At 52.7% G+C, this 25,143-nt stretch overlaps 1 protein-coding gene across 1 annotated transcript in view; it reads left to right on the top strand.

The window, feature by feature from the left end:
• SUSD4 (sushi domain containing 4) overlaps positions 1 to 25,143 on the top strand; it is a 157,180-nt gene that overhangs the window by 386 nt on the left and 131,651 nt on the right. The window contains 1 exon segment of the mRNA XM_058275264.2: positions 359 to 532. Coding sequence (XP_058131247.1) covers positions 394 to 532 — 139 coding nt within the window. The 5' untranslated portion in view covers positions 359 to 393.

Here is a 25,143-nt window from a genome sequence, read left to right as displayed (position 1 = left end):
TTCTCCGCCTTCCAGACGCTGCGAGGCTGGAGACTTTGCTGCCGTGGTCGCAGGCGCTGGGTGCTGGGTCCCCTGCACCGGCGCAGAGCCAGGGTGCGCTCCCCCGCCCTCCCTCCCCGCCCGCGCGCGCCGCATCCCACGGCGCCTGTTCCTCGGGGTACCCCGCGCGGAGGGGCGGGGGGATTTCGCCGTGGGAAAGGGGGCGGAGGCCGCGCGCGGGAGGAAGGCGGGTGCAGACCCCGCAGCCCGGGCGCGGGGCCCCGGAGCGGAGCAGGGAGAGCGCGGGGGGAGGGCGGGGAGCGCGGCCGCGCCAGCCCCGGCAGCCCGGGGTATTGTCGTGTCCCGCTCCTGCTTGCAGACTCTTGCCAGCCGGATGCCCTCTGTGGATGAAAGATGTATCATGGAATGAACCCGAGCAGTGCAGATGGATTTTTAGAGCAGCAGCGGCAGCCTCAGTCCCCCCAGAGACTCCTGGCCGTGATCCTGTGGTTTCAGCTGGCGCTGTGCTTCGGCCCTGCACAGCTCACGGGCGGTGAGTGGACCCGCTGTGACCCGGAGGGCCGGGACAGCCCGGGGGGGCGCGGGGGAGCGTGGCGGGACAGCTCTGCGCCATACGCCCAGGTTCGGGGGTACCCGAGAACCCCAGGGCCCCGTGTCGCAGCCGAAGACCCCCCCTTCCAAGCCCCCGGAGTCCCTGAAAATTCCCCCGCGAGCCCGCACAGGTTCACGCACCCTCTGACCGCGGCGTCCCGCAAGCCACCCAGCCCGGCTGCCCTAAGGAAGGTCAGGACAGCCTGGCTCACGTTGCTCGCCTTGGCCGCGAGAGGGGGCAAAGGCCTGGGGGCACGGACGTGTAGGTCAACTTGGGTTTGTGTCCTGCCCCTTGCCCAAGCCCCGGGCGGACAGCGGCCAGGCTGCCGCCCCTGCGTTTAGACAGGAGTTAGGAGAATCACGTTTGTGAGTGCAAAGGGTCTGAAAACATGGCCAGACTGACTGGTTTATTTGAAAGTTAACTTTCTCTTGGTCTTCTCTTGTCCTGGGAGGTGGCATGCGCCGGCATGCCTGTGCATGTGGCGGGTGGGGAGGGGGTGCCGAGGTTTTCCTTCAGGTGTGTGTCTGGAGAAGGGCTCCGCTCCTGGTCTAGGTGTGATCTACGGGGGAAAGCGTCAAGTCTGTGAAGCGGAAGTTAGCTGAAATGAAACGCTAGCCCCTGCCTCCACTGGCCTCTAATCTGTGATATGTTTGGTTCCGTGGGGGGGATATCTTTTGGTGGTGGTAGACAAAGACAGATGGACGGGTGTCTGAATTTCGGAGCCGCAGCGTCTCCCTGCCTCCCCTCCTCTTTGCTGCCTCTGGTTGCTGTCCATTGCACATTTTCTTTGCGGGCTTGCTGATGTGGACATGTGAAAAAGGACAGAATCGTGTTTCTGGAGCTGAAATACTCTTAATATGTAAATACTTGATAATTGGTTGAAAAACAAGTATGGATCGATGTACATAAACCCTTTTTTAGTGTTGTAAAATATTGCCGTTTCAGAACATGTGCCAAAGATGGAAAAAATTGAGCGATGATCTAGCAGCAGTGGAGGCGGGGAGTAACAAGTTGGGCCTTAGCCCTGAGTAATCAATAAATCACACAGGACTTTGATTTAAATACCTGAACGATGTCCAGGTGTGAAGATGCTTGTTGGGATGGGCATGGATGTCACAGCTGGTGAGAAAACACTGGCTTTGGGTGGGGACCTGGCTCTTGTTTGGCTTTGTTTTTTCTGGTGCTTTTATTTCCATAGGACTGTCTCCGAGGCAGGCGTGCCCCTCCTCCTCACAGAGCGGACAAGGTTACGTGTCGCTAGGCGGGGCCTGGACCCGCGTGCCCTGCCGGGACCCCGGCCCTGGCCTCTGCCCCGCCCGGGCATTCGTTCTGCTTCCCGGGGAGTGGGCGCAGGTGGACAGGGCAGTGCTGAGGGGGCTGAATGTACCCCCCCCCCTTCCTCTGGCGTCTCAGTTCCAGCTTCCTTGACCCCGGTCCTCTGATTTTCCATCCTCTTGGTCCAGGTCCCCCGTGGAGACGACAGGTTCTTTAACTGGGGTCCGTCCTATGTGCTGACCGCTCTTGTTCCGTGCGTGAGGTCTGAGCGAGGCCCTGCAGGAGGTGACAGCTGTGCTCTTGGTTCTGCCGGTCTGTGCTTCCAGCGTGTCCTCCTCAGGGACCGCAGGCTCAGTGCCCACGTGGCCCCTCGGTCTCACGCCCTTCACCCCTCCGCTCCCAGAGGGGAGCGCGCCCGGCAAAGAGCAAGGGCTGCCTCTCACCTCTCGCTTTCAGGGCCTTTTCTTCTTACGTCCTCATATGCTGCAGGAAGACTCGCCGTCAGCTTCGTTTCATCTCGAGCTCCTTCGGGCTGAGAGTGTGGTTTCTGGGAGAATATGGATCATTTCAGAATTCCTCCCTGGATAAACTGTTTAGGTGGGAAAGAGTGGTCAGGAATGTCCTGCGGAGCTCACCACGCAGAGATTTTCTTTCTTAGGAAATAAACCTGCAGAGCGGCTCCAAGAGGGCAATAAAACAAGTTCTCCTTACCATTCTCTACACCCGTGCTTCTAGAACTTCAGTGTGCCTAGGCATCCCCTGGGGAACTTGTTAAAATGCAGGTTCTGATTCAGTCGGGCTGGGTGGGGCCTGAGAATCTGCGTTTCTAACAGGCACCCAGGTGAGGTCATCGAGCTGGTCCACAAATACACTTTGAAGAGCAGGCTTGAGACTGAGGCATGCCTTAGAAGAAGTTTGTTTGAGTTCAGGCTTTCTGATATCACTACCAATTACGAAAATCAAATGGCCTACATGGGAGCAGAAGTCTCACCCGGTATCCAATCATTAGATGATACATAGAGCCGAAAATCATCCCTCAGAGAGTGCGTTCTTTATTTCATTCTCAAAAAGGTGCATATTTAATAGGCACTGTTAGGAAATGTGGGTTTTCATTTTTGATTGCTTTCAATGGAAAAGGAGCACCACAATAGCAAGATATAATAGTTTCTGCTGGGAGAAAAAAACATCTGCCCAATACAGGTCTTATAGAAAAAGCTGGAACTAGAAAGGGAGAAATTGAGAAAATGATCAAAGAAAAGGGAGAAGAGAACGCCATCAACAACAGAATGCTGTGTCCTAGAAAGATCCAGTTCTATTCTTTGAAGCTCTTAAGAGAGCTTTCCTGAGCCAGAGTTGGCTTGCGGTGACTTGTGGGTGGCTCTCTCCAGGTCATCTTTCGTAAATTAAGGCCCTCCTTGGGGTCCCGGAGACCCAGTACCTGAGGAGGGCTGGTGCTCGGTTCACGGGGAGCTCTGGGACCTCGCTGTTCCTGGGACCTGCGTGGAGCCTGCCTGTGGCGGCCGCGCTCTTCCTTCCACCCCAGTGCGCTTCCCTAAAGGCCTGCTGGGGATGCGAGGGCCGCCTGGGGTGGCCCACCAGGCTTAGAGGGAGAGGGCCAAGAGTTTGCTCAGAGGTAGGCCCTTGAAGGTGAAGTTCAATGGCACACCCCTACGGTTTGGGGGCTCAATGGCAGGATTTGAGGCCTGGCCCTGCCACTTGATCGTTTTGGGGCCTTCGGCCTTAGAACCCTGTTTCCTTATCTATAAAATGAGACGGTGATGTGGGGTAGAAGCCACATAGGCACTCAATAACTGTGTGGCTGGGGCAGTACTGCAACCTTGGGCGCTTGCTTCATCCAGTAAGGGTTACTGAGCGCTCATCCCCACCCCGTGCTAAGACTGTTGCAGGTGATGCTCTTAACACCTATTAGCCCTTTTGCTCTCCATTCTTTGCCCAGTGAACTCATTTCTCCTCGAAGCCCAATTGAAACGCCACGATCTCTTTCATATTTCCCTGGTCGCTAAGCTCTCCCCTCTCTGGGCTCCCACTGAACTTGGACTCATCATCCATGGGCTTGGAGGGCAAGAACCTTGACTTTATTTATCGTCGTGTCCCCGGGACCTGGCACGGCATCTGACACACGGTGGATGCTTGGCCACTGTTGGCTGAGAACAAGAAAAGTGCTTCCCAAATTACTGCCGTACCGTTAGAGTATCAGTGCCGCGGGTGAGTTCCAAGGTGTAAGATATTCATGGCGGTTGAAGCTGGGTTCAGTGGAGGTGGTGCAGGAGTTTGGGGGAGGAAGCAGGAAAGGATCTTGAGAAGAGGCGGCGTTGAGGATGGAGTGGGAGGGAGGTGGCGCTGGAGCATCTTGCGAGGAGAGACCCCTTGTCAAGGCAAGGAGGCAGCTCCAGGACCGCACTCTTCAGGAGCAGAGACTAATCTGGTTAATCTAGAACGTGGTCTACCTGCAGGGAACCAAGTAGGATGAGGAGGACAGATAGGCTGGAGTGGTATCATAAGGGTTCTTGAAGCCCTGATGATGGTGCTTGAATGTCACTCAGCAGGCAGAGGGACTCATTGACGGGTGTGGAGCAGGAGCACGACACCCCCTGAGCTGTACCTGCTTCCTTCCACTGGTTCCAAGTCTCTGAGGCAGGGCAAATCCTCAGTCCCACTGCCTTCTCTGCACACCTGAGTTGTGGTACTGGTGTGGATGATGTCTTGTTAGGGCCGTGCGCCCATAGCATTGGGCCCTGCACCAACAGGCAGGAAAAAGTGCTTTCTGAGTGGTTCTGTTTTGGGGTGCTAGTCTCTTGGAGTTTAATCAGAAAAGTTTTCATACACGGTGAGGCATAAGCTTTTCCCTTTTCATGAAATATTTAATTTAAAAGCCACAATTTCAGACTGTACTTAACGCAACTGTAAACAAAGTCCCAATTCCTCAAACTGCAGATCATGTTTCTTCAACAAAAGGCCACCTGAACGTAAGCAGCGTGGAAACTCTTTTCTGTCCACAAGGTAAAACTGAATGCTTTTGGAGACCTGAGGAGGATTTCATGTCAGTAAATATCAAATCTCTTGACTAGAGAGCTGAACAGTCATGTTGGAGAGAATTGGTGGTTCTTTAATTCCTGAGAGGATGGAAGAGGCCAGGTGAAGCTCGCTTACTATTAAGTACTGACTGGATAGGTGAAGGAAAGCACCCAATTATTCTCTGCTCCTAGTGTCAGAGGCATATTTCAAAAAGATCCAAAAGGCCAAGGAGGCTTGTTCTTAGAAGGAAACGTATAGTACAGCATCAAGGCCCTGCCTTCTTTACAAGGTTGACAGGGCTGTTTTGGATGCTGTGTTGGAGGTCTTTGGGTGAAGAGGCACACACCCAGAGCCGGCCTGCTGAGAATGCATGAAAGGACAGCTTTGTTAGCTCAGGGGTCCTAAGGGCAGTGAGGGGAGAATGAGGGTGGCAGCGGAACCCCCTGGGCTTACCCAGAAGTGCAGGGGCCATCTGGAGAAGCTGAGGTGGCTCTTTTCGCCCAAACCATGTGGAGGTACAGGCCCTTCTGGTTGTGATTATGCCCAGTCCAGGGCCAACAGGGGTGGTGGCTCAAGGGAACACCTACAACTAAGCCAGGCAGGATGACCAGGCACCAAATATGATTCCTTTTATGCCATTAAGAGTTCAAGTTCAGTCTTTGCCATTAAAGGGCTACATGACTTTGGACAAGTTATGACTTCTCCTTGGCCCATTGCCTTCTGAATCACTAATGTTCTTTGATTCTGTGATTATTGTAATTTGGTGGATTCTGAACTCTTGCCCACCTGGCTCTGTTTGTTGTTGCTCGTGTTTTTAACCATTCATCCTTCCATCTCATGTGGCATGTTGTTGCCTACCTTGGATGCCGTCCTTGCTTCTGAGGAGACATACAAGGAAGGGTCGGTTTCTTCTAAAAGTTGAAATGTGAGGGACTGCATAAAATTATAGTTTTAATTAAAAACTATTTAATTTTTACTCATTTTAACATTTAGTTTTACTTATTGATACTGGTGAGAAAAATGATTTTCCAGACTGCTTCTCCTTCTCCTTGCTTGCCTTATTTTGAAAGCTCATTTAATATTTTATAATGGAAATAATTAAACTTAGCAAGAATATGTCTAACTAGGTCATTGGGGCTATGGCTTCTGAATTGATGGGAAAAAAAAGAGGCAGAAGAATAGGCTTTCTAATTTGTTTACAGTCATTCACATTTCACCAAGACCAACCTCATTATCGAAGACAGAGACCTAAGATGTGTGTTCTCATACACCTGCTGCATTTTACCTGAATTAAAAAAAAAAAATGCAACTAACCTCCATGAATTTACTATTCTCCTAAGGGTGAGATCACACCAATTTACTGGTTCACCAGAATAAGCTATTCAACTGTTGATACCCATGGAAGATTGAAAAAAGATGGAATGACATTTTAATTTGGTCAGCATCTGAGTGATTGTAAAAAGTTTTCAAATCATTATGTAATAATTTTAGGAACTACTGCCGACGTTCAGCGAGTGCTGACCACGTGTCAGTGCTGTTCTCCACACCTTATGTATAATAACTAATTTTATCCTCACAATAAATGTACTAGGTCGGTACTGTTATTACCCTCATTTTATAGATGAAACCGAGGCATAGAATGATTAAGCAACTTGTCCAGGGTCACCCAGCTAGTACATGAGGCATGGAGACCCAGAATTTTCTTTTAATTAAAAGGTTTCTCTGTCTATACCAGGTCATGGAAATCCCAATCCCTGAATGCATTTTTTTTTTCTTTTCATTTTCTTTCAATCCAGACATTTCTCATTAAGTTGCAGTTACCAGATATTTTGGAACTTTGGCCCTTCTCACCCTGATAAGAGGGAACTCTTTTGTGTTGTGACTAAAAACCCGAAAACATATAAGCCAATCAAAACAAAGCCCCATAACCCAGGACAAAGTGAAGGCCAGAGTGCCTGAACCTTGAGTTCTGGCTGAAGAAATGTAGCCCATGAACCTCCAGGATATAATTCCATTGCTCCCCTGTAGGCTCGCGAAGATCTCGTTGGTCCAGACCTCAGCTTCCGTGGTTCTGTCCTTGAAGTCTTTCTTCCTTCAATTCGTCCCTTCTCTGTCCCCTGCAGTCTGGGCTGGCAGTGGCTCTGCTCATACAAATTTCACAGAAACCTTGTTGGCTTTGCATGCAGTTCACAGGGGTCCAAGCCGTGAGACAAAAGCACTTTCCACAGACCCTTCCTGGATGACTGCTCCTCCAGCCCTGCCCTCTACGGAGTGGCTGATGGATTCTCGTTCAGTTAATGCCCACGTGGAACCCTGCTCTTTGGGACTCGCTTTCCAGAAGCTCAGGGAGGTACCTGCTTCTAGCCCTAGTCTCAGAGCACGCTATCTGGAGAGGCTCAGAATTTTCCAAAACATCAATTTATGGTTTCTTTGTGTTTAAGAAATCATTTCTCAGCTTATCTGCTTCCTCTTGCATATCACTATAAGCTGCAAAGAGAAACCAGGCTGCACGTTCCACACTTAGTTTGGAAATCTCCTCCTCTAAATATCCAAGTTAATTGCTTTCAAGTTCTGCCTTCCATCCTACATCAGAACTCAACTTTGCCAAGTTCTCTACCACTTTCAAACAAGAATTGCCTTTCCTCCAGCTATGAATAAAACATCCATCATTTCCTTCTAAGCCTCATCGAAAGTACTTGAGCATTCATATTTCCACCAACAGTCTCTTCAAAGCAGTCCAGGCTTTTTCTTCCAAGCACCTCACAGTTCTTCCAGCCTCTATCCATTACCCAATTCTAAAACCGTTTCCACATTTTTTGGCATTTGCAGTGGCAGCACCCCACTCCTGGTACCAAAAACTGTTTTAGTTTCTCTGTTGCTAAAGCATATGCCATGCAGTGGTTGGCTTATACAGTAGGAATTTATTAGCTTATAGTTTTGAAACTAGGAGAGAAATCAAAATTAAGGTCTCATTAAGGTGATGCTTTCTTCCCCAAAACTGGCATCCTAGGGCTGGCTGCCAGCAGTCCTCGGTCCGTGGTGCTTCTGTCACATGCAGATGCCCCTGGCATCCCCTCCTAACCTCATCCTGCTCTTCTGTCTTCTGCTTGCTCTCAGCTTCTGTCTACGCCCTCTGTGGCTTTCTCTCCGGCTGTCTGAATTTCATTCTGCTAATAAAGGGCTCCAGTAATAGGATTAAGACCCATGCTGATTGAGTGGGCCACCTTTAACTGAAGTAGCCTCATCAAAAGGCTGTACTGGGAAGCGAACTTGGCCCAATGGATGGGGCATCTGCCTACCACATGGGAGGTCCGCGGTTCAAACCCCGAGCCTCCTTGACCCGTGTGGAGCTGGCCCATGCGCAGTGCTGATGCGTGCAAGGAGTGCCGTGCCACACAGGGGTATCCCCACGTAGGGGATCCCCACATGCAAGCAGTGCACCCAATAAGGAGAGCTGCCCAGCGCGAAAGAAAGAAAGTGCAGCCTGCCCAGGAATGGCGCCGCCCACACGGAGAGCTGACACAGCAAGATGATGCAACAAAAAGAGACACAGATTCCCATGCCGCTGACAACAACAGAAGCAGACACAGAAGAACACGCAGCAAATGGACACAGAGAACAGACGACGGGGGGGAGGGGTAGGGGAGAGAAATAAATAAAAATAAATCTTTTTAAAAAAAAGGCTGTACTTACACCCACAGGAATAGATTAGTCTAAGAACATATTCTCCTGGGGTACACAGTTCCAAACCATCAGAGGAAAATGGTCAAATGGCTGCTCTCTGAGTCAACACGTGGCTGGGACCCTCTGATGCGACATTCATCTCCGTCATCACCTCCATCTGATGCTCCTTTAAGCCGTTTGTTATCTCAGGGTGATGCCCTCTTTGGAGTGGCTCCTCTCCATGTCATTTAGGCAAGCACTAATAGTGATGGTAGCTTCTGTGTGCTTAGAGTGCTACAGTTTACAAGGTGTTTTTTACTTGGGTCACACCTTTAATTTTTTAACAACCCTGCGGGATGAGGAAGAGATTGTGATTGCATCCCTTCCCTTTTTTTTCAATCTGAAGTCACATCCTCGGTGAGGTTAATCTCCGACAAAGCCAGGGTAGGAGCCAGGCCCCCTGAGTCCCAGCCTTTCCTCATCGTCATTCTGGGCCAGCCTTTAATTTATTCTAATTGGTAAATATCAAAAGGCAAGAGAAAAAGTATATCTGAGAATCGTGAACACGAGTCAAATTCCCCGCAAGAAGGTTAAATCTGAAGCAAGAATAACAGATTCGATGGCTTATGAGATCTGAGAGTTGCTTACTCCGCTCTTCATTAAAAGTGATGTTTGATGGTATGTGCTTAAGACGGTACATTTTAGGGAAGAATTTGGAACTTGGTCCACCGTTTCTCCTTTAAAACAAGATGCCTTAATACTACTGTAAGAGAAGAAATTATCCACTTGAGGAGAAAAACAAACAGAAATAACTGAGTTGTTCATGAACTGGAATTAAAAGTGCATTTTAAAGTAGCTTCTTAATTGAGAGTATTGTGATTGCTTTATTAATCTTAAACAAGGTAGATTGGGAACACCAGAGAAGTAAAACAAAGTAATTCCTGACATTACTTGGAAATGACAGTAAACTTGGGAACGCCCCGAATGGACTCCGTGACTCAGCCATGGAGTGACGGCACATGCCAGGGGTCCCCAGGCTGACACGAGCTGGATCTGTCTTTTGATGTGTCCTGGTCTCCGGGCATGGATTTTGGTTCTTAGAAGTAAGAGGGGTGAAGAAACGGTCACTTCATCATTATCTCAATAAATTGAGCTTTCCAAGAGATAGGAGGGCTAAGGGCGAGGCTCTTTGGAAAGGAAGGTTAGACCTGGTTATCTCAGGCTTTGGTTTGAAATTGGTGACTTTTATCTCCTGAAATTACCAGCATGCAGGGCTGAGCAAAGAGGTTCTCTCATGCACGGTATTTCTTTTCATCAGAGCAACAAAATACAAAAGGACCTCATAGGTATGTGCGGTTAAATGCACTCTTACAGTAGATTCTTTAAAATTCATGTATCTCCAGCATTGTTGCTCATCTCCTGGTTTTCAAATTCAGGTTCTCAGCATATAGAAGAAGAATCCGTGGGACTTTCTCCAGTACTTCAATCCCCGGTTTTCTCCAGGAGGAAAATAACAGGATCTGCTTGTTTTACAGAAATTTGATATTGTCAGACACATGGCTGTGAGAGGTTCTCAATTAGTCAGTGAGACTGCTATTAACTGACTCTGAGCATGCGTTTTAAGCTAGCAGTCTCTTTTTGTAGACATACCAGCAAATTTAGGTTTTAGTATGACAGCATATACTGACAGTTGGGGCCATCTCTGTGTTTAAGTTATACTTTAAAAAATGGGTAAATAATATTTTAGAAACTTGTAATTCATCTCGTTTAGAGCAATGCAGTTCTGAATCTCTGTGTGTCCAATCTGGAAGACCAAGTGTTTTCCTGTCACCCTTCCGTTTATACTATCATTCTCTAGATGGGAGGCGCTTACTTTTTTTTGTAAAGATGTGTTTATTTATTAACACCCCACCCCCCACCTCCGCTTGCGGCTTGTTCCTTTCTTTCGCTGTCTCTTCTCTGTGTCCATTCCCTACACGTTTTTTCTGTATCTGTTTGTCTCCCTTTGTTGCGTCATCTTGCTGCACCAGCTCTCTGCAGTGTGCAGACCAGCCTGCGTTTCCAAGGAGGCCCCGGGACGTGAACCCAGGGCCTCCCATATGGTAGACGGGAGCCCAACTGATGGAGCCACAGCCACTTCCCACTCACTTGCTTTTCATAATGGCTTGATGGCTATGTTTTGATTTCTCCAGGCAAAGAGCTGGAGAGGGATAGGGTCCTCTGGAGAGTACCCAGGCCCAGCTTTACTTACTACTGTCACCAGCTGGCTAAGTGACAGTAGCCTAATTGCTGCCCCAGTTTAATTACCTGTGAAATGGCAATAATACTTGGACCATCCACCATGGTCCGTGTCATGGCTGTAGTGAGATTCGAATGCGTCACGTGGGGAGGAAGTACCATAACTATTTGCGATATCGTATCAACACCAACAAACTGGTGATGAGCACTTACCATAGTCCCTCCACTGGGGTTAGCTTACCAGGAGCTTCCTTTGCCCTAAAGAGATATGCTAGAACAAATGCACAGCAATGCGTCGTGGCCCAGGCAAGCTGGACATGTGGTACAGGCTTCAGTAGCCAGTCACTGTCTTGGCCCTGCTAGTCCTGTAGTCCTAATGATCCTGAGATGGTGCTGGGGGTCCTGGAGCAAAGATTGATCTTAGAGGCTGGAAGGGGAGAGGAGTCAGAATGGGCTTACCAAACAAGATGACATTTGAATGGAGTCTTGACCAGTACTTCTTCCAGGAAGAGAAGATATTGGGAGATGATCTTTTCCAGGAGAGAGGATAGCGTAACCAAAGACTCGGAATAAGAAAGACTATGTATATTGACCAGGAATAGCTCAGGGCAGCCTTTAGTGGAGGGCACAGAGGTTGGGAAGAGACGGGAAAGGTAGGCTGGACTCACGAGCCCACCTAAGGACGATGCTAAAGAATCTGAACGTTACACGGTAGGCAACGGGGAGCCAACAGGTGTTGTCAGGTGCATGGCATGATCTGATCTCCGTTTTAGAAAAGAATTCTTTCAGCAGTGTGGAAGATGGAAGAGCACAGGAGCGCAGAGGCAGAGAGAACTTTACTTAAGTATTTGTTGAGTACGTCCTGTGTACCTGGTGGAGAGTACAGGGGAACAAACCAAAGCTCTGCCCTCCAGGGATGTAAATTCTGGCGGGGAGGGGCAGTTAGGAAACGATTGCTTTGGCCCAGGAGAGACACGACTGGGCTTTAACCAGAAAGGAATAAATGGTTGCGAGATAAAAGAAAGAGGGAGCGTAACAGAGGCCAGAGAGTCGATGGGGCTTGGGGATGGTGGGAGAGCATTAGCAGATTCGTGGCAGCAGTCCTCTGGACGGGGAGCTAAAGAGTTCATTTTGGAAAAGAGGCTTGCGTTGCCTGCAGGACATCCATTTGGGCACCATCTGTCCACTGTTTGCAAATGCAGTTGGTGCATCTGCATTCAGACAGTGGCTAGACCTGAAGCCTGGGAAATAGCCGCGCTGAAGTGCCAAGAGGAGAAGCCGGTGAGGAGGCTGAGGAGTCATGCTGATAATCAGTGTCAGTAGTGAAAAAAAAAGTGCTTGTCTCTGGCTCTTTGATGGATCCACTCTGATGTGGGGGCAGGCGGTTTATTTTCTTGCCCGTGTTGCCGTTAGGATAGTGTTCAAGGAATCTGAGGTCTGGGTGTCCAGAGCAGTCGGACAGTAAGGAGAGCAGGGCCACGAGAGAGAGAGGCTGGGGGTGGGAGGCTGGAGAACCTGCGTGGAGATGCCGGAGGGTCGCTGCAGGAGAATCGGAGTCTTGTCTAGCTTTTACTGAAGGACCAAAACCGACATGCAGAGTTCCACAAGGTCACGAGTCGGCCGGGGGCAGCTTTGGGAGCCTCCCCTCCTGGGGGCAGGGGGCCGCAGGGAGCAGGGTGGTGGCCGCGGCACGTCTTCGCAGCCGCTGCCCTTTGCTCCATCTTCCGGGGGGCACTGGGGTTTTTTCTGTGCAGGTGCTCCGGGCGCATGTCCTTCTGCCCAGACCCCTTGGCAGCCAGTCCTCGAGGCGTTCAAAGCCCCAGTCTTCTCGGGCTCATCTTCAAAGGGGCGGTTGTCAGAGAGTGATTCCTCTGTCCCCACCCCTGTGCCCTGCTACCAGCTCCGTCACCCCGAAGCGAGTCTTTTAACCTCTTCGCACCCTGGTTCCTTCCTTTGTAAACCAGGGCCAGTAAGGCCCGTTCCCCTACCCTTCCCAGGGGCGGGATGATGCGCTTCTCCAGGAGGCAGTGTCAGAAGGCGAGGCATTTTGTAAAAACAAACCGGAGTTCTCCTTGCCTGCCAGAAGGAGCATGTCTGCCCTGTGCCTGCGGCCACCCTTGCCTTCTGCCTCCGTCAGCCCTGAACGAGGCCGGGGTGCTCTCGGCAGTGTGTCGACGCCCCCCAGGCGGGACCCCCCAGCACGCCCGTTTTCTGCGTCTGACGGCCGGCAGCTGGGGGAGCTGTTCTGCTGCACAGCGGGATGCACCGGGCTGTGCTGCGGGCCTCTGCCGGTGCCACGTGGAGAGCAGCGCCCGGGACAGGACGGGCAGGCCTGGCGCGCCCCTCGCCCCGCCGCTGGCCCAGCCAGGCGCTCCCCGGGTGTGCTCCCAGGGGACGAGGGCGAGACACGGGCAGGCGGGGGCGGCGCGCTGGGCGCCTCCAGGCCCCGGGAGGCAGTGGCCGCATGGCGGGCGGCTGAGCGGGAGCAGCGGGCGCGCAGGAGGTCCGGGGCTCCCCAGGCTGGAGCCTGCGCCTCGCCTGCCCTCCCCTCCGGCTGCAGGCTTCTCCTTAGAGCTCGGTGGGCGGGCACTGACCCTGGGAATCTGCGGGCTGACAGCTTGGGGTTCCCGGTCCTTTAGGGGAAACTCCTGCCCTGCCTTCCAGCCTCAGCGCCCTTCGGGGCAGCAATCTTTTCCCCGGCCGAGGGCACTTCGCCAAGGCTCTTCTTGGCCCTGATGGTCCTCAGCCCTTCACCGTACATGCGCTTCTGGAAACTCAGGGTCTGATTTGGGGAAGGCCCCTTAAAGTGCAGCAGGATCGAAGGGCTGGACTTTGGGGAGTGGATGTGGCTCATGCGGTTGAGCGCCCGCTTCCCACATGGGAGGTCCTAGGTTCGGTTCCTGGTGCCTCCTAAACACAAACAAACAAACAGAGGAAAAAAACCAACTCGGGGGGGGGGGCAATGTGGCTCAGTGGTTGAGTGCCGGCCTCCCGCACATGAGGTCCCGGGTTTAATCCATGGCCCCCCGGTACCTAAGAACAAAAAAGAGGGCGGGGTTTTGACTTAATAGAGGGTCTTACATGGTTTCCTTAGGTAGCAGGGCATTTATCCCCTTGAGAGCGGCTTTGCTGAAAATCTGCTCCTGCTGCTTTCATTTGCATGGTAATGAATGCACAGAGCTTTTGCCCTTTGTCTTCTCCAGATGAAGGAGGACCCGGTTCTTTAGGGGTTCTCCAGACACGCAGAGCATCTGAAAATGGGGGCGCACCTGCCCTGTCTTTGTAGCAGTTGCCTTTGTGTCTTGGGTGGAGAACCGCAGCCCCCCTCAAGGTGGACTCCTGTGAGGTGGTTGCTTGGCTGCCATTGAAATGGCTCCTTTCCCGCGTCCTCTGTGCAGGGTGTTACCGGGAGCTTGACTCGGAAGCAGAGGCACTGATGGCCCTCCACGCGCGCCTTGCCGTGTGCTGTGTGTGCGTCCCACCTCTTCCGTGCCTTCGTCTTCTAACACTTGGCATTTTCTTCACCGCTTGCTGTGTGGGTGTTTTTGCTAAACTGGCTCCCCTTCCAGGTGATGTGGCATCAACTAACTTCCACTGAAATTCAAAAGATTGTGCCCAGCCCATTTCTTCTCCACCTTAGACTTACATTTAAGCTCCGTTTCGTCAGTCTTGTGCCTGGATTGAGAGAGACACGCTCTCTCATGAAGTTAAAGAGCAAGATGGCCAAGTACTCACTGAGAGTTCCAGGAGAAAGATGATGCCCTCAGGATGGGTGGTTGACCTGCAGAAACGAGAGTGGAACGAAATTCAGATAAGCCCTCCTGAGCCCATCCTAAACCGCTTTGCTCTTTCCCCTGCCTGGCTTTTACCCAGCTTTGAGCCGCCCCATCCCTTAAAAACCAGCTTACGTTGCACCCACACGACCTTCTGGGAACCTCTCAGCTGGCCCTCGCTTGAAGAAGTCTCTATTCTCAGAACACTCGGGCCCGGGATCGTGGGGTGTTGAGCTGGAAGGGCCCATGGGTTTACACGGAGCTCCTTGGCTCCCCACAGGGTCTGTGTGGGCAGAGCGGGGACGAGCCAGCTGCCCCCGAGCCCCCACCTGCTTCCACCTGCCCGAGCACTGGCTTACGTCCTTTCACCGGTGTAGGAAAGCACCACACCCAGTCCAGCCACGCTGTCCTGAAGTGAGGAAAAAGAAGGCCTCTGCCACGCCTCTGACCCTCGAAGGTCGTCCTTGGGAACAAGGGGGGGGTTGCAGCTCAGTGGTGGGGCGCCTGCTTCCCACGTACGAGGTCCTGGTTCAATCCCCGGTACTGCCTAAAAAAAAAAGCAGGAACAAGGGTCTCAAAAAGACAAACATAAAGAAAGAAAGAAAGAAGAAGAGGTCTGGAGGAAGGCAGCCTGGGACTGAGCCCCAGCTCCTCTACGAGGCGCCGTCTGCGTGGGCCAAGCTGCTTCCTCTGTGCTGCAGTTCCCTCCTCTGCAGGATGTGGGAATGTCCTGCAGGTTCCCGGCCCAGGACCTCCGCGAGGGTTGGGTGCGTTCCACAGAGAGGCACGGGGACAGGTGCCCGGCGTGGGGAGGGTTCCGGCCTGTCCCTTGCAGTGTCCTCCTCACCCTCATCAGCATTGCCGTTGTGGTTTCAGTCCTGCAGACTCCTTAGGCCAGGATCCACCACGAGTCTGCCTCTCCTACCTGGCCGTGCGCGCGTGCCGCAGACACTCGGTGAGCGGCAGCCGGGGAAGGCTACGGAGGTGAAACCGGATGCCAGCCTTCCCAGCTGCGTGACCCGCTCCTTGAGGCAGGACCAGGCTTTGCGCTAGACTCTCAAAGGCGGTGCTCACGCATCGTCTCCGCCAGACACCCCAAGCTGGGCCGGAGGGCCAAAGGGCTCTGCAGCCAGCTTTGGCGGCCAACACCCACCACTATCCAGGGAAGGGGTGTCATTGGGTCAAGCCTTTTATTACTTCTAAACTCTCTCTTTTCTCTGTTGCTTCTGACGCCCGGGTGAAGTGGCGAGAAGGGCTGCAGTGACTGGCAGGAAGGACGAGGAAAGGGCTGTCGTCTGCTCTGGCTTCAGCCTTGCCCTTCCCTGGTGAGGGACAGCACTGAAGCGTCGGATGTTTTCACCGACTCGGAAGGGCGTTTGAACGTGGCTTTGAGCTCCTGAGGGTGAGAGAGAGGAGGGCTTGCCAGCTTCTGATCTTCATCCTCTCTATTTACTCGACAGTAAATAATAAGCTCTTACTACACGCCCAGGAGGGTGGTGCTAGGAATAGAAATACAAACAGGGCACAGCCCTGGCATCACGGAGCGCGAGTCTCCGTGGGATACCAAAGGAAGACAGATGACACTTCCGGTGAAGAAGTGCTATGGGATCAGAGGTGGAGCTCCTACCCAGCCAGGGGAGACCAGGAGGGCTTCTGGTGGAGGTGGTACAGAGCTGAGTTCTGAAAGAAGAGCGAGCATTAGTAAGAGAAGGGGAAGAGCGAGCATTATGAGCAAAGGGACAGCTGCATGAAACCACTTCTGTATGTATGTGTGTGTCGGGGAGGGGGTTGCTTCCAAGCTGGTCATTTGCCTATTCATGCATTTCATTAAGTCATTCAACAAACATTTCCTAATGCTCGCTCTGCTCAGACTACATGCAGCCACTCATGGTGGGATTTAGAGATGATCTAGAAGCTCACATTTGCCAAGTTTCCCAAATTACAGGGGCGGAGCATTGGCTGTAACCTAATCAGCCGACTGCTAGGTACTCCCATTATCCGATTACAGCTGCGGGCTACCAAAAGTCAATTGCACGGCGTTCCCCTGCCACGCGGGGGGCTTGCCCTGGGTTAGGTCAGGGGAATATCGAATCCTGACAGTTATTCTGCAGAGGAGTGATGGGTTAAGAGCTGTGTAATAGGAGGCCATGTCAGATTCTATTCTTAAGTCATTTCACGGTTATCTTTTACGGGGAAGTTTCTTTTCTCCCTCTGATCGAAATGTTTCCTTTTCCCCGTCAATATTTTAAATTAAAACAAACGGGGCGTTGGAATGACGTCCGTGCTGGGTTTTGGTCGTGCTGCCGTTCTAACTGAGACGCGTGGTGCTTTTTGTTAGAGAAGGGCCCATCCAGGCTGCCCAAAGGAAGCAGCAAGCCCGCCGCTGCCTAAGCCCCCCTGCTCGCCGGGGCTGCTTCCTCCTGCCGGGCCGGCCTCAGGGGCTCTGTGAACTGCCCCGACCCGGAGCAGGTGTGAGGAGCTGCGCGTGCACCCTCCGAAGGCAGCCCACACCTTCCAGCAGATTCCCAGATGAGCTCATGACCCTAAAAACCGCAGGCTGGGGACAAGCAGCCTGGAGCTGACTGCAGCTAAGCAACTGACAAATCCTTCCCAGGACGGAATAGTTTTCAGGAGATTGGGTAGGCTTTTCTTTCTTTTGAGGTTTTGGGTTAAATACCTTTGGTTAGGGTTCAAGGTGTAGTGGGGGAAAGGGGGTCTTGAGAGGCAAAGCCTGGGAACTGGCAGCCGTGGGAGAGTGGCCGCTTTACTTTAATTCTTTGGCTGCCCTGGCCCCTGCAAATACAGTGCAGTTTAGAAGAAGCCTCTGCTATGAAGTGGTTTCTGTGTAAATATCAAGGGAATAAATAGATACAGAAGGGGTGGAACGATCATTTTGTTTCACACACATTTATAGAGCTTCTCTTGTGTGTCGGGCTCTGTGCTAGGCAGGGTGGGAGAACCAGAGATGAGCCACGAGCAGGATCCACATGCTTCTAATCTTCTGGAAGATTAGGCTTGGAAAACACTCGTGTTTGTTTTTTTCCCTTGGGAATGTGGGCAGAATGGGAGATACTTCAATAAAAAGGCAAAAGTGATGCTTTAGTCTCTGTTCTCTCTGTCTTTTGGCACGTTATGACACACTGACGCTTTACAGACTTTGTAGCTGTGACAGTGCTCCTCTTTCCAGCGTTATAAACGCATGGTTTAGTTGCTTATGAAAAAAAAAGTTTTCTTGCCATAATGAGTATTAGAAACATAATGAACGTCCTATCGTTTCCATCTACGGTCCATCTGGCCTGGCCTTTGGGCTTGTAGTATGAGCGCTGGAGAGGCTTGAGAGCCGGGCTTCTCAACCTTTTTGTTCCACAGGCCCCTTTGCCCCCGGGTGAAAACAACGGACCCCTTCTCAGAAGGCAGCGGTGGATAGTTCTGTGACACGCGCGCCCCCACGCCCCCACAAGATTAATGTTTTTCTTGAATTTTCAGCTCAAGTTCATAGACCCCCTGAACTCTTTCCGTGGACCCCCCATTAAGAACCCCCACTTTCGAGGTCGTCTGAGTTACGGATGAGGAAGCGAAGGCTCTGGGCGCGGGTGCGCTCCCTGGCTCAGCCGGGCAGTGGAGAGCTGGGCTAGGGCCTGCTGGCTTTCTCCCAGCTGGGCTTCTCTCTAACACCCTTCCCCTCCTTCCAACAGGCCCCGGTCTTGGGGAGTATGAGGGTTAAAGAGGTAACACCTGGAAAAACACGTACACCAAGGCCTGGCCCAGGCCACACGCTCCGTGGATGCTGCTCGCTGCTGCTTGCGTGAATCCTGCTCTCCATAAATCCACCTCAGCTCTTCCTGAATAGCTACAGCCCTTCCCACCACTCCTCCCCGCTGCCCCTGTCGCCTCTTGGGTAATGCATTTCCCATGCGTATGAGCTGCTCAGTGCTTCTTCTGATTTCCCTGGATATGTTTGCCCCCTTCTGGCTTCAGAAGATGTCCCTAGCGATGGGCCCCTCAGAGAGGCCTTGCCCTTGTCTGTAGAACGTCATGGTCTGCTGTCCTTCAGGCTTCCCCGCTCTGGGAAGGCCACCTCTGCTCCACTCCCTCTCTGTCCCCCATCTCCTTTCTCCATGCACCTGGGCCTCCCCATTCCTCTGAGCCTGGCCAAGGGCCACCAGCGGCCAGCCTGCCTGAGGCCAGTGACCGCTGCCTTTCCGGTGACGTCCAGCGTGTTGACAGCTTAGTTTCCTGCGGTGCACTGGGCTGATGTTATCTCCGGGGAACAGAAGGGTCAAATGCCCGGCCTCTCTCTGTGATATGCTGGTTGCCCAGAGCCTGTTGTGTCGTGGACACTGTAGGGTGTGAGCTGTTTTCTCTGAGCCAGGCCTGCTCACATCAAGACTCACGAGCAGATGTACTGAGGAGCCCTTCACGTGAGAGGTTCACACTCAAGAGCCTCAAACGTGGGGCTCACTCTTCCTCAGTGTTGTGAGACCATCAGCGCCAGCGAGAAGCACAATTAGCCCGCAGCAGTGAATGATTTCATAGTTCTAGTTTATGTCCCTGTGGGGACAGAGGAGAGCAGTGTCGAGGCCGTCGTAGAGGGCTGTGGCATTCAGGCGCGGGAAGGATGGCGTCTGGCTGGTTTGGAGAGGGAAGGGTTTATGATGGACGGCGTTTAAGTTAGGCCTTGAAAGGTATGTCTGATTCCAGAAGGAGGAAATGGGGAGCACAGGCATTGCTGTGGGCAGGTGCCAGGTGTGTCCCCAGCCAGGGAGGCTGCAGGTTTTGGAGATGTGCAGGCAGGGGGCTGGAAGGTAGTGATCGTATTAACAATGAGGATGAAGGCCAACGTTTATCCATCACTCGCTTCGTGACAATCATTTTTCAAGTGCTTTGTGTACGTTAACTCATTCAGCCTCCCAACAACTCTGTGAATTCGGTACTGTTTTTGTCCTCATTTTCAGGTGAGGCACCTGCGGCTTACACAGGTTAAAGTACAGATCCAAGGTCCTGGAACTGGGTGCTAGAGCTGGGTCCAGATCCCAGCAGTCTGGCCACGGAGCCTGGGCTCTTCACCGTGTATTTCTTGCTCTGCTGACTCCAGGCTGGGGTGTTCTCCTCCAGAGAAGCCTCAGATGTCAGACGGGGAGTCCCAGCTCATGTGGAGGCCATTGGCAAGCCATCCAGAGTCCCTAAGAGGAATGTGTTTCAACCCTGCTTTAGGGCAGTGATTCGCAGCGAGCGACGATGTGCCTTCAACGGGCATTTGGCCGCGCCTGGAGACATTTTTGGTGGTCAGGACTGAAGGAGGGGCTGCTGGCTGGACCTGGTAGGGAGAGCATCCTACAGTGCCCGGACAGCCCCAAACAGAATTATCCCGCCCCGAGTGTCAGCGCCTCTGAGGCTGAGAAGCCCCCTTCTAGGGAGACTGGTCTGCTGTGTTGGGCAGGGAAACTGGAGGGGCACTGCCAGAGGCAGGGGAGCAGGAGGGGAGAGGCAAAGGCCCAAAGCAGCAGGCGCGGAGAGGAAGGGAAAGACGTTTCAAAGGACGAAAGCAGAGGTGGAGACCAAGGAGGAAATTGCAGTGGGAGGTTTCTAGGCTGGGTGCCTGCCAGGAGACTGGAATCATTAAGCGTGATGGAGACGTCGGGAAGAAGAGCTTGCTTTAGAGAGACGATGAGCTTGGTCTTAAGATATTTAAATTTCGACAGACTGGTGAAACTGCCCAGCAGGAATTTCGAGAAGGAGGGGCACAGAAAGAGAGAAGCAGGGGTTATAAATGAGGATTTAAGAGTCATCTCATGGGATGCAGGAATGAAAATCGGTGTCCAGAGAGCAGACCGAGGGGCAGAGGGCCTGCGAGTGGCCCCACTGAGGGCCAGGGGAGAGGGAGAGTCAGGTGCTTGGACAGGGAACTTGGCTCCATTTCCTAAGAAAGCCCAGGTCTTGGACGCGCCCTCTCCTCGCCATGCCTCGGTGTCTTCACAGGCGACGGAGCGAACCCTGGGAGAGACTGCGGTGTTCAGGGGAGCCTCATGAAGCCAGGGGCACGAGGGCTCGGGAGGGGGTGGTTCTGCAGAGGTCAAGTGGCTGGGTGAGAGCTAACACAGCCCCTGTGGTCAGAGCTCATTAGTGACTTGGGGACAGCATTTCCTCGTTGGTTTGTGTGCGCCGTGTCAATCTAAGTTAGCCTCACCGGCATTGCCATGGCATCCAATTACATATTTTTCAGAGTGGGTGGACAGAGGTTGTGGATATGTAGACTTAATAGCAAATTAAGGGCATTATCTTTATTTTTCCCTTAAGTAGGAGGGAGAAACTTTAGAGGAGAGAGGAGGGGAGATGAATAAAGGAGTTAGAAACAAGGGTGGAGAGATGGCAGGGAGGACATCTATTTCCCCAGAACCTCTTTTTCCTCTAACCCCAGACTCCTACCCTTGAAAGTAAGAAGTAGTTCTCAGTGTTCTGAATTTGGGGAAATTGCCTGGCCGGGTCCAGGGCGGCAGGCTGCCTGCCTCCCTTGAGCACGCGCTGCCCTCCTCCGGGACAGTGAGGCAGCCGTTCTGGTGTAGAGCTTAGCGGAAGGACCCTCTGCCGGCCTCGGATGGGAAATGCCCACCCCGTTAGACGAGGGCCGCGGGATCTGGAGAACCCGGGGCGCGGGCGGGACTGCCCGTAGCATTGGAGCGCGCAGGTTCAGTCTCACTCGCGCTGCCCGGCCCAGCAAGGCCCACTGGTAAGGACAGCGGACGTGGCCCTCGACAGCCCCTCAGGGCTAAGCCTTTCTCAGAGACAAGCCATTCTGGAGCGATTCCTCCAGCGCATTACGTGCCGACGGCTGTTCAGGGACCCAGCAGGCCAGGTCTTCCCAGGACAGGGAACCGGCAGGAAAGCACATCGGCGCAGGCGTGCTGCGCGACGAACGCCGGGCAGGCGGGATCCTCGAAGGCCCACAAAACTTACCTTCTGACCGTCCGAGACCCTCATCTAAGGATCCCGTCCTGTTTCCACTCCTCCCTTGCCCTCGGGCAGTGACACTTTCACCTGGGTCTTTCTTATCTCACGCACTGTATCTGTCGAGCACATAAGATATGCCAGTTTCTTTGAAATGCTGCAAGAATGGCCTTTGCTGGTCCCTTCTTAAAGCCTGCAAATGCCCCTTCCTCTGTTTTCTTAGGTGGTCCTTCAGGCCCCACGTATTCATTGGACCGTCAGGGCTTTTGGGGCCAACCCAGCATAGACTGATTTCCAAGACGCCCTAATGCACCTGCCTAACGCACCTGCCGTTTTAACTGCGCTTGGGAGTCAGAAGGAAAACGCCTGGTGTGAACCTGCGTGTACAGGGTCGGGAGGGCGCACAGCTCGCGGGGTTGGCGAGGGCTCGGGGAGCTTCTCTGGCTTTGAGCAGAGTGTTGCAGGAGTGTGAGTAAAGATAAAGGGAGGGGGGTCCCTGGCGGGGGCAGCCTGGGCAGTTCCTGTGTCAGGAGGTGGCAGCACAGAATGCTCAGGAGCCCGAAAGCAGGCGGTGTGGCTGGCCGGCGCAGAGCGCGCCTGTCCTTACTGGCCTTTTGTATTTATGCTTCTGAATCGTTGGTTCGAGTTCTTTGTCCATTTTTCCATCGATGAATTTAACTCTTTTCTTAATTGTTAGTAAAACTCTTTACAGACATTCACCCTTTCACATACATTGCAATTATTTTTCTTTTGGTTCTCATTTGCCTTCCATTTTATTTATGATATTTATATCAGCCTTTTTGTCTCCACAGTTTCTGTCATTGGGTGGCAGGCTTAGAAAGTCCTTTGCCAACCCAAGGTTAAATAGCCACGTATATTGTCTACGTTTTATTTGCTATTTTTGAACTTTTCATCTATCTGGAAATTCGTTTGTGTGTATTGGGAGAAGTGAGGCTATAGTTTTGTTTTTTTTTTAATTTTAATTTTTATTTTTATTCTCTATTTTCTTTTAAATGTTACATTCAAAAAATATGAGGTCCCCATATACCCCCCACCCCACCCCTCCCACACCAACAACCTCTTCCATCATCGCGGCACATCCACTGCACCTGGTGAATACATTCTGGAGAACCGCTGCAGCACATGGACAGTGGTCCACACTGTAGTCCACACTCTACCCCAGTCCACCCAGTGGGCCATGGCAGGACACACGATGTCCAGTATCAGTCCCTGCAGCACCACCTAGGACAACTCCAAATCCTGAAAATGCCCCAACACCATATCTCGTCTTCTGTCTACCTACCATTAGCAGCCACCGTGGCCACCCTCTCCACGTCACTACTACAACTTCTTCCCTTACTAATCACAATAGTTCCCCAGCAGAACACCAGTAAGTCCACGATAATCCATACTCTATTCCTCCATCCTGTGGACCCTGGGGTGGTTATGTCCAGTCCCCCTCTACATCAAGAGGGGGCTTAGATTCCACATGGATGATGAATGCAATTCTCCTGCTTGCAGCTGTAGGCACTCTTGGCTCCCTGGTGTGGTGGCTGACCCTCTTCACCTCCCTGTCAGCTGGCCAGGGAAAGTCCAACAAACCAGAGGGCAGGAGCTGCAAGTCTGCTGAGGCTCAGGGCCTGGCCGTCACATGGACAGTTCAGAGATTCAGGACTCCTGAGTGTACACCAACCCAAACGCCAACCACAGGTCCGGTAAAAGTAATATAGTTTATTTTTATCCAAATGGCTAGCCAGTTGTACCAATGCTATATTTATTGAATAGGCCATCCTTTACCCACTGTTTTGAAATACCTTCCTAATATACTAACTTTGTATAGATATTTGGGTCTGTTTCTGGACCTTCTATTATATTCCATTGATTTGATGTCTCTTTCTATGCCAGTACTGCACTGTTTTACTACTTGTGCTTCTTAAAAGCTGATAAAGCAAATCTCCACTCATTACTCTTCTTTTCCGAAACGTCTTCAACTAGTCCCATGAAATTACTCTTCCAGATAAAGTTTAGAATCATTTTATTAGTTTTGTAGATTAATTTGGGGACAAGTGACATCTTTTCAATACCAGTATTCTTGGAAAAATAGCAAGCTTCTCCATTATTTTAAATCTCCTTTTGGGCTATTGGGTCGAGCGTTTTTACAGACAACATCAGCCCTGAGGATATCTCAGTTTCATCTAGAAAATGTCACCGACCGAGAGAAGTCCGCTAAACTGGAAACCAGACAAATAGCTGGACACTGAGGGCCCCTGCGGTTTCCTCCACCCACATGCCCCGGCCTTCGGGCCTCCGCCCGCCCGGGGTCAGCGCAGGCTGCCCCTCCACCAGGGCAGCCCTTCCACCAAGTCTGCCGTGGAGCTGTGCGAGGGCGAGGGGAGTTTATTCCTCCAGCCTGGGACCACTTCTCCGTACTCTGCGTGTTACCTCATTTCCTCTACAAGGCCGGCCAGTCAGTGATCACCAGCTCCGTTTTACGTCCGGTTCGGAGGCCCTGAGAAGTTGAATCACTCGCTACCCCTGGGATGGCTGGACCCGCAGACGGCGCGACGGTGTCTGCCGGCAGGTGGCTGAAGCGGGTTTGAACCCAGGCCTGTGCACACGAAGTCCAGCTCTTTCCACCAAACCACGGTGTGTGTTCTGCCCGTTCCTGTTGAGAGCTGCCCGCTCCCCAGGTCTTTACCTGGGGAAGAGGGCGCTGGGAGGCCCCTCTGGCAGGGGCTGCAGGAGCAGCTGTCACCTGGTTTGGTCCTGGGAGGAACACAGACTGTCCCTCCGTGCGTGTTTGGGAGAAAGACTTGCCCCTGCCACCTCTTGGGTGCACCTGCTGTTCCAGGGTGCTCCTCGGGGTTTGCACGGAAGCTCGCTGGGAGCCGGTCCGGTGGGCTTCCCAGCCGCCGCGTCGCTGGAATGCAGCTCCGGGGAGTGCCGCGGGGAGCCGGTGGGCGGCGGGACCCTCCCGGCTCTGCACAGGCAGCTGCGGCCCCTGCGCAGGGCCTTGCTATTTTTAAGCTGTCTGCTCCGCTCTGGTGGAGGCCGCCCGCCACCGGCGCTGAATCATGATCCCGCCTGCTAATCGCAGCAGCGCCTGCAGCCTGCCAGCAGCCCCGCCTGGCATCTGGCGCTGCGGCGTGGGTTCCCGCCGTGGAGGGGGGACAGGCAGGGTGTACCCGGGGCCCCAGGAGGCCCGCCGTCCCTGGGCTGCTTCGGGCGCCTTTGGCCTTGATAAACGCACCCCCACCGCACCTCCCGGACAACACCGTGTCAGCGTAGTGTCTTCCAGGTGAGGGCTCTGGTTTTAGGACGCCGCATATCAGGCCTGTACGCTGCGATCAAAATCGCTTTTATTCCCTGTCTCAGAAATGCGCGCCCACGTGCGCGCTAGCTTAAAGGAGGGTGTTTAACGCACTTGGGGCAGTGGAGCAAGGTCAGGCCCTGGAGGTCAGTGTTAGCCTGGTGCTTCCCGTATTTCTGAAACGTCCCATGTGTCCCCTCTCCACCTCACTACCCTAACTAGTTCCCAGGAGTCTCTCGTTTCCGCGTTTGGCCGCCTCCCGGGTTGGAGATGAGCAGCCCTGGACGAAGCCCGCCGTGGGCGAGTGGGGC

This window comes from Dasypus novemcinctus, chromosome 13, assembly GCF_030445035.2.
Source record: "Dasypus novemcinctus isolate mDasNov1 chromosome 13, mDasNov1.1.hap2, whole genome shotgun sequence".
Lineage (NCBI taxonomy): Eukaryota > Metazoa > Chordata > Mammalia > Cingulata > Dasypodidae > Dasypus > Dasypus novemcinctus.
The sequence above is the reverse complement of the archived record's forward strand: the minus strand, read 5'-3'. Positions and strand labels throughout refer to the sequence as shown.